General features: G+C 34.8%; 2 protein-coding genes across 2 annotated transcripts; both read right to left on the bottom strand.

The window, feature by feature from the left end:
- Positions 1-1,131: 1,131 nt before the first annotated feature.
- On the bottom strand, positions 1,132-2,131 carry LOC135204026 (neuropeptide-like protein 30). The gene is made up of 2 exons (XM_064233967.1): positions 2,085-2,131; positions 1,132-1,521 (listed from the first exon to the last, which is right to left on the bottom strand). Exons 1-2 carry the CDS (start codon positions 2,091-2,093, stop codon positions 1,291-1,293), a joined length of 240 nt encoding a protein of 79 aa, XP_064090037.1. The 5' UTR covers positions 2,094-2,131; the 3' UTR covers positions 1,132-1,290.
- Positions 2,132-6,666: 4,535 nt separating this feature from the next.
- On the bottom strand, positions 6,667-7,459 carry LOC135204020 (uncharacterized). Its single transcript, XM_064233955.1, has 2 exons — positions 7,420-7,459; positions 6,667-7,027 (listed from the first exon to the last, which is right to left on the bottom strand). Exons 1-2 carry the CDS (start codon positions 7,426-7,428, stop codon positions 6,800-6,802), a joined length of 237 nt encoding a protein of 78 aa, XP_064090025.1. The 5' UTR covers positions 7,429-7,459; the 3' UTR covers positions 6,667-6,799.
- Positions 7,460-10,000: the final 2,541 nt, after the last annotated feature.

The raw sequence follows: 10,000 nt of genomic DNA, 5'->3' as shown, positions 1-10,000 counted from the left end.
CACGACATGCTGTAAGAAAAAAAATTGTAGAAAACATGCATTATCGATAACGAACCTACCATTTTTCCAGTAGTGAAGAATTAGCAGTGTTTTTCTTTTTACTAAGTTCTTGCAATTTTAAACAACATGTTAGAATCCAGTCACCTTGCTCCAGTTATGACAAATGTAGTCATGGAAATTATTCTGGAAGAAATGACCACTGGAATATAGAAACCGAGGCTATGAAGAATCAATACCATTATCAAAATAATTGTGTGTAGTATATGGGGGTCAGAATTCCCTTGTTTCATTCAGTTGATGGAACGTTGTTCATCATAGACACCTCATTGACGCGGTTTTACGTTACGTGGTGACCAAAGCATCAAGGCCTTGAGTTTTAATATCTCTGCTGAAGAGCACAATCATAAGTGTTTTCAATTATAATTACCATTTTCTTGTTCTCTTCAGAAAGTCTATTGGAAGTAAATTTTGCGTGGAGTAACAATGGGAAAAGGTTTCAAATGTTTCTTCGTCTGTTACATGTTCTTGAGTTTTTTTTTTTATTTTTTTTATTTGGATATTTACAATTATTTTCCACCACAGGAAGGCTTTTTTATTATTCTTTTTTATTTTGCCTCATCACATCCTCTTGATTTTAAAGATCACTTTGTGAGGTCTTTTTGCTTGTTTATTCTTACCAAGTTGATTGGTGTTGATATTACATTTACTGTTAATGCGACTTTTGCTCTTATAGATGTTTAAAAAATGTACACTTATTTTGTCGTTCGCTGTTTGTGCTCTCAAATACATCTGCATAACATTACATAATAAGCCAGTTAGTTATTGACTATGGCCTCCCATATATCACCACAAAAATTGTAAGAGTGCCTTTTCATTATGATCTAACTCTTTCAGCCGTTAGCACCGAATATTTTGGGTTATAGAGTTTTCGGTATGTTCACCAAGTTTCATCTTTTCTTAATTATTTTAAGGATGCATATTACACAATCCCATTTGATCGTGAAGTTTGGCAAAAGGTTTTGAATCCATTACCAACAAATGTTATTTAAATGACTACAAATAACTAGACATATGAAACTGAAATATATTTCAGATTACACTGGAGGAAAAGGAATAACATACTAAAAGTCATTTTAAAAGTTGGAAATTTTTATTATAATTTATAGAAAAATATACTTTTTGTTTTCACTAGCATAATTCTTTCAGTCTAATGATTTTCAACCAAAATGTTGTTCATGGAGGCAACTGATGTTCGAAATTCCGGTATCGTCATGAAAGACAAGATGTTTATCAACCGAAGAAACCACCACCGTATCCACCAAATCCACCACCGAAGCCTCCAAAGCCACCGCCGTATCCGCCGTAGCCAAAGCCGAATCCGTGGGGTCTATAGCCATAACCGCCGAAGCCATAGGGACTTCCTCCAAAGAAGAAGCGTCGGCTAGGTTCGGGTGCTGGCAGGGCTCCAGTGACCTCCATCAGGGCAAAAAGGGCCACCACTACCAACAGGGCAACACTGATCTTTAATTGGAATAAAAATCAATCAGTTTGCAAAGTCTCTATTTGACGCTTGAGTTAGTGCACTGCACTGTAGTTTTGAAAAAGAAGGGATAAGGATAATATAGTGCCAGAGTACTAACCAAAGTTATTATCATATATAATTACCAACCGAAGTAACGTTATAAGTCATATGGTAGACATATAAAAGGAAAAAAGGATCTTAATTTGCTGCGGTTACATAGTATGTATTACAAAGAAGTTATTGTTTGTGACTATCTATTGCTTTATATATATATATATATATATATATATATATATATATATAGTATATATATATATATATATATATATGTGTATATATATATATATATATATATATATATATATATATATATGTATATATATAATATCATAGATATATATATATATATATATATATATATATGTATATATATATCATACTACATATATATATATATATATATATATATATATATATATATATAAAATTATTCGTTTATTTTCTAGGCATCTTAGAATGGTTTTGTGCCCTTATATTATAAAGTACCTAAGTTTATACTTACAGTTTTCATGGTGAATAGAGGTCTGCTTCTTTCTTCGCTGTCTGGAAGAGTATGTCAGTGAGCCTTGCTACCTGCTATTTATGGGATACTAGTTCTGGAGCGGAAAGTTGCCAACGATCTAATTTGAACCTGGATTAAGAAGAGAGGTGTGTAGATGAATTGAAAAACAGTCAAAACTTATATAAATAGCGGTCACCTAAAGCTAATAACATTCATATTATTCTTTTTCTTATTGATAAGATTATTTTTAAAATGCAGCGTAGGTATTTCAAAGGGTAAGAAAAAATCTAAGCGTAAGCGAGGGAAGACCGGGGTAAAACCCGTTGCAAAACGTTCTGGCAAGTTTTAGCAGCGTCCATCTTAGCTCATGGCCCCCAGCCCCTCGCCCTTCCCTGCCTGCTATGTGAAAGAATCTTCTCTTTCTGCGACTGATACTGTTAGCCTGTGACTCATTGGAAGTCCGGGGGCATCGGAACTTCGATGTAGTAGTTACCGGGTCCATACCTCGCCTGAATGTCGCTAGAATACCGGTTAATTAGACCTATTTTAAGGGTTTTGGAAAAGTAGTTTCGGGGAACATAGAAATGAGAAGAAAAGGAAATCTTCACGTCATTAAAGTCGTTTGGCACTTGTGAACCAGAAAAGAAGTGATTTATCTTGAAGTTGGTTGATGAATTATGGTACGGTTAGCCGCAGATACGTGAGAAGAGATGTTACCTTTTGTCGTAATGTAAAGATAAGAAAATTTATAAGCATTTCACCGACCAAATTTGCGTTTTTGCGTACTCGGGAGATAAGCCTACAAATACTTTGTTGCTGTGGTTTTTGTTTTTGGACGGTGTGTTAGGCAAGCCCTATGGAGGAGCTTAAAAGGTCTGAAAAAGGTATTTCAAATAGAGTTAAAAATACAGCAATTTTAGGATAGGATATTTATGAATCCTTTATGACAGTGAAAATGTAAAAAATAAATAATGTGCGTGGCAAACACTACAGGACAATTATTTCTCATAAAATATAACGTACTTATTTTAATTTTCGTTGGTGAAAAAGCGTGCTATTTGACCGCAAAATTTAGCACGTGCCCTGAGTAAGCTGGAGGTCGGATCACGCGTTGTTTTGCTTAGAACGTTGCCTGTAAGAGATTTCACCAAACAGTGCAGACAAACGTCAGGATGGCTGATAGTGTAAGAGTTGGGATAAGAATAATATGACGAACATAAAGTTTAAATAAGAATGCAAAGTATGTTGCAGATTACCTTGGTATAAGAGTATGTCTTAGACTGAAGCATCCCTGATGCTTTGATGGAAGAACGGAATTGTCTGAAAATTTAGAAGAAAGGAATAAAAATAGGTAACTGAGAGCATGACATCCGTAAAGAACAGGTCAAGCATAGAGAAAATAATGGATGTTTCTGTGACTTACACATGAAAAAGGGGTTTTACGGAGAAGAAAAGTGGTAGCTCTCCTTTTTACTGGCAAATACTATATCATATTTATTGGTAGAAGTCTTTCCCATCTAATCTTCAAAGGTCTCTCTTTTTACGTCATCAGTTGAATATAAAGTGTTACTGGACATATTTTGGATGCGTAAATTCCCTTTTATGCTCACATTAGCCAAAAGTAAAAAAAGCAGGGATGCACGAGAATATATCTAATGAAACCTACTGACACGAAATAATGGTTGTAAAATAATATAATCTTAAGTGATTCCACTCTATTATTTCAATAAGGATTTTAACCTTCACACCTAAATTCGGGAAAATGTTCCAGTAGTCGAGTATATCATCAGAACATTCAGCTTAACACCACAAAAACAGAGAAGTGGAAAATTTAATGCAATGTGAATTTCATCTAATTTCATTCCTATATTGAAAAAAATTCTGTATAGAATAATATATGAATATTTCCTTCTAAATATTCAAAATTCACTGATGCTGAAAAAGACTTTTGGAATTTCATTTCTACTAACTGAATCAAAAATCTCAGATCACTTGGCAACCTTTGGGCATAAAGGGACGTTAGGTACACTTATTGCCAGAGGCCAAGTGACGTCATGAGACTCGGCGTGTGTTGGTTTCTTTATTATTCTCAACAACCAAAACAGCACATCTTCCCAGGAAGCAACAAAGGTGCAAAGACTAGCTGCCCGGGTAAGTTCATACACATTTCAAGTTGATGACTTAGTTCACGGTCCATGGTTCATAAAATAATCTATTGTTTTCAGTGCAAGGTATGGATTAATTATGATATGCCATTGCTGTCGTTTAGTTTTTCTGTATGGCAGAATTGTTGGGTATTGACTCTATTCTTTTTTTCAGTCCTCGTCAATATTTGTATCATTGTGCTACACAATACCATCTTGGGAAATACAACACCTATTTCCAAACTTAGAATGCTTATGAATTTATATTTTACTTAACATATAAAGTTATATTTTCCATCATAGGTACTATACACATAACTTTCCAACTACTAAAACATGAACTTTGGCAGTTGCCAAAATCGCTTTTATTCAGTGATTGTTTTAAAAAATCCTATATTTCCTAAGTAGTACGTCTGAACTGATTCTCAAAACCTACCTGTTAGAGCCGAAGCACGAAGCGGTTAGAGAATGTTATCGTAATCGTCATTATTTATCTCGTATGGGGCACAGGCTTGCTTTCCCCTGATGATAGGTTCACAAAAGCTGATACGGACACACCAAGACCGAATGTAGGCAATAAATGAAATACAGAACCTGGTGACGCAAAATTTAAATACCTTCATGTAAATCTGTGAAAACTTGCTGAAGAGATTATTGACTTTTACTATTTATATGAGTAGTAATATGCTGCCTTCATCTCATAAAAGGACATTTCTATATGTATTTAATATTATACACTGACACACACACACACACACACACAGACACACACACACACACACACACACACATATATATATATATATATATAGATATATATATATATATATATATATATATATATATATGTATATATATATGTATATAAAGTTTAACTGACAACATTTCGGATGCGTAAATTCCCTAATGGCCAAAAGGGGGAATGCACAAGATATATCTGACGAAAATAATTGACATAAAATAATAGCTTTAATATAATGTAAATTCAGCTGATTTCCCCTGTTCAATTCAATAGGTATATCAATCTTCAAGCCTATAGGCACGAGGTTGTTCTAGTTGTCGAATATGTCCTCAGAACATTTAGATTTGATACTGCACGAATCAAATAGCAAAAATGTAATGTTGAAAACATTCTCCATCGAACAACGAATGTATATTTCCTTTTAAACCTTCTATACTTACTAACGCTCAAGAAAAATGGATACATTTAATTTCAGTTGATTGAATTAAAAGGCTCACTTACTGGCAACCCCTTTGTACATGAAGGGGCAAATGTTAAACTTATTGCCAGAGGCCAAGAGTGATGTCGTGAAACTCGGTTGGTTTCCTTATTATTCTCAAAACCTCAAACACTAAACCATCACAGGAAGTGACAAAGGTGACTGACTAAGTGTCCGTGAAAGTTCACAGATATTTCATTTTGATGACCCTAATTCACTTCGTGTAATCCATAAAATTAAAATTCCTTTGGTGTGAATAAAGGGTATGGATTTATTTGAATATGCCCTAACGGCAGAGTCGTGCTTGAGTACTTGTAAATATTTGTAATATTGAGCTAAATGGTACAGTTTCTCTAGAAAGATGACACTTGTGTACCTGACTTATAAATGCTTATGAATATACATATGTAACACAACATATACAATCATATCATCATCATAACTCCAGCCACTGGAACATGATTTTTGATACTTACGAAAATCCCTTTTATTCAGTCCAACTGGATGAAACTAATCGTTCAAAAGAAATATTAAATTTCTTAAGTACAACTGGGATGATTCTCAAAGCTTTCCTTTCAGAGTTGAAGGACGAAACGTCTATAGTGATATCAAAATCGTCATTTTACATCTTGTTTGGGACGTATACATCCCGCTTAAAATTGGAATACAAAAAGGTGAAAATGAAGCCAGAACATCCCGGTTATTGTAAGAATCTATTCCTTACAACAAGGGGGGATTACACCCATCTATTATACTAGACGAAGGTACAGAGACTTCTCTTGATCCTCTGAAGGGTTCATCATAGGTTGTTGCATTTTATGTAGTACTTCTGTAGCCTGGGTGATTTCTCCCTCAGGTTGGACAACTACAGAAGGGCCCCATAACTAGGAATTTATGGACTTCTTTAGTGGAATATTCATTGAAAACAAGAAACTGCCATTTTAGATGTTCACTAAGGCCTTTGATATTCTCCGTTATTAATGATCTTAGCCATTTCACTCCCAGTTTTGTTGTTTACAAAGTGAGCAGTGATGATAATGGTAATGAAAAAGATTATGTATAGTATACATAATGAAATGAAATACAGGTAAGGTCATTCTATTTATTTACTGGAGGAACAATTCATAGTTATTCCAGATTCCCAAATTTTGGACTCATTTAAAAAAAAAGTAATGATTCGACAGGTGCTGAAATTAGGAAGGTGTAATAAAAGTATCCTTGAAAATAGAGACTTTTATTTGAAATAAATATAGATTCTACATTTTTTAAAGCACTTTGGAGGAGTTTCTGAGAGAGATAAGGTTGTGGTCCATGATTCTTCATCATAAGTTATCTTTAAGGAAGATGTTTATCAACCGTAAAATCCTCCAAATCCACCGAAGCCACCACCAAAACCTCCGAAGCCACCGCCATATCCGCCGTAGCCAAAGCCGAATCCGTGGGGTCTGTAGCCGTAACCGCCGAAGCCGTAGGGACTACCTCCAAAGAAGAAGCGTCGGCTAGGTTCGGGTGCTGGCAGGGCTCCAGTGACCTCCATCAGGGCAAAAAGGGCCACCAACGCCAACAGGGCAACGCTGATCTGCAAAAGGAACAAAGGAATAAATATAAGAATCTTTGAATGATTATCAAGTTTGGTTCTATACATTGAAGACTAGGCTACGTCGAGAATGGCCATGAATCTGTATAACTTGCAATGCCAGTACTTCAAAACAGTGTTTTTTCCATTTAGATATCTGAATATTTATTATTCAACGCTAGGAATTATGAGCATATGCTTGTGTCCATTCATTTATAAGATTTGATAAATGCAATGTTCATTTGGATTTAAACTTTAACACTCTTTAAAACGGACATGAGAGAACTTGTGAAATTCATAGAAGATTAACTTCAACTGAATTACACATCATAAACTCTATCAGTTGCAGGAATGTTTCAAGCTTTATATAATAAAATTTCTAATAGAAATCGTACCTTTTGCATGGTGAATAGGATGTGCTGTTTCCTTTGTTTATTCTGGTAGACTGTTCACTTTCGTGCATCGAGACGTTCCATTTATACGAAACCCGTCTCTTCGTGAGAGTTGCCGACGATCTCTATTTTTAATATTATTAAAAAGAAACCGCTGTAAAACGTCCATAGAAGCTTTTCATGGCTGCAACGAAATATTTTTTATTCATGCAAATTACACCTTTGTCGATTATGAATACAATAATGCGCAATATTATTTTGTCTCCGAGACATCGGCGTAGATGAAAAATTTCGGGCGTACCGATGACGACATCGGGCAAAACCCAACGGGTAACTGTCCCCTAAAGGTGGCTTTGGTTACTGTTTCTTCCTCACATTCCTTCCTAATGATTATCATTACCTCATCAAGGCCTTTCTTCCGCTTCAAGTGATTCATACCTATTTCCTCAACTTGACCGGACCGGATTATGGTCGTCCAGTGGAATATTTTTTTCCTAGATTTTTTTTTTTCTCTCTCTCTCTCACTCTCTCTCTCTCTCACACACAAACACACATATACGTACATACACACACACACATATATATATGTGTGTGAGTGTGTTTATATATGTAAATATATGAGAAAAACCAATGTTATTTTCCACGGAGTAACTCTTTATTTTGTCAGTTTACTTTCTAAGTAAATGGTTCCAATATTAGATCATTCTGTGATTTTCCCAGAATGCAGAATGTTCACAATAAACTTCCGCCAGATTAATCCTATGAAGTTTGTTATATAATCTTATGACCTTATAAAGGCGTCCACTCGGAGGGGAACAGATAGTCACAGGCGCTGGTCTGGAGGGCCTTCCTGGAATTATGAGCCGCTTGTCTAGTTTCGGAAGTAGTATTTTCGCTTGCTCGGGAGTAAGCCTATAAATACTTTGTTGTTGTTACTGTTGTTATGGAGTGGGGTGAGGGGGGGGGTGGGGATGGGGAGGAGGCCCTATGGAAGAGCCTATAAAGGCGTGAAAAAGGATTTTTGTATTGAGTTGAAGTTACAGGACTTTTAGGATAGGCTGTCTATGATATATTCGTTAGAAATGAAAAAAAAAAAAATTTTGTTTTAAAAAAAAAAAAAAAAACAAAAAAAAAACAAAAACAAAAAAAAAAATAATGTGTATGTTGAATAGTACAGAAAAATTATTTCTAAAAGAATATAGCATATTAATTTCAATTTTCGGTGATTGAAACAAGGCTCTAATTGACCGTAGATTTTGGTATATTTTGATTTATTTCGCTTACTGAATTTAGGCTCTTTCTGTTCGATTATTTTGTATTTTCACTTATAACTGAGAATCTATGAATGCGTTTAATTTGTGTCGCTTTTATTTGATCCTTTTTGTTTGTATGAGTAGTACTAAGTATGAGTATTAATTACGAAGATCACTTCATGTTAAGTTAGAAATATAATGTTTACAACTTATGTGTGAGGGGTAAATCTTGTACACGTCCCGAGTAAGCTGGAGGTCGCATCATGCATTGCTCTGTTCATAGAAGAATTTTTTTTTTTATTTAAATGCTTCCTAATACAAGTGTTATTTGCATGTATGTTCAACGAGCGACCAAGCAAAGTTTTGTTGAGTTATGTCAAGTAAATAAGTTCTTGTGGTTTTATTCAATTTGCTTAAAGATGACATGAAAGTAAACGATTGCACACCAGTGTACAGACAATCGTCGTAGATATAAGAGAAAATGCTTTAGCTTTCTTTTTAATTTTTCACATTGTATTTGGGTGAAAAACTGAATCCAGGTCCTCTGCAACACAGGTAGCTGAGCTCGTTACCTACTGGAAACGCTATATACCAGAAGCATAGAATATTATTTGGCTTCTGTGGATATTCCCTGTTAAATATGCATCATGACTCCTTGGGTCTAAGTCCATGATAGATTGTAGAGTTATGCGAAAAACGTACATCTAAGTCCCCGGTCCTCTAGGTTGAAACTGAAATACAAATGCAAGCACTTAAAGTCATCTGACCTCTTAACTTATCTGAACATCTTCTAATATAGCGATCAGTAAGTACACGTCACTTACTATTACCCACTGTCTGTAATTCGCCCAAAGCTTCCGCTGTCGAGAAAGTATGAGAGTTTTGTAAGCAACGAAGCTTTTTTTAAAGTGAATGTATTAGGAGTCTCAGATGCCACTTAGTTTGGTACCACAAACGTCAAACCCACTTAGGTGAGCGTTGGTACGTTGAATAGTGAAAGCTCTCTTGCATTTGGAACACACTTCACTGTTAATTGAAACATAACGAATCATGCAGAAAGTAAACTTGAAAAAGTTATTATTAAATTACATTTATTTTAATGAAAAAATAACTGTATATGAAATGACACATAGCAAGCAAGCAGAACGCTTTTGCATATCTTTTCGTTAGAAATTTTTACCAATGCGCCTTCCATTGCATAATAAAATTCATTAAAGTCTTGAGTTTTAATATCTCAGCTAAGGAGTACAATCATAAGTGTTTTCAGTTACATTTACCATTTTCTTATTATCTTGAGTAAGTCGATTAATCCATGTCATTTGGAAGCAATA

This window comes from Macrobrachium nipponense, chromosome 24, assembly GCF_015104395.2.
Source record: "Macrobrachium nipponense isolate FS-2020 chromosome 24, ASM1510439v2, whole genome shotgun sequence".
Classification (NCBI taxonomy): domain Eukaryota; kingdom Metazoa; phylum Arthropoda; class Malacostraca; order Decapoda; family Palaemonidae; genus Macrobrachium; species Macrobrachium nipponense.
This window is presented reverse-complemented; position numbering and strand designations above follow the sequence as displayed.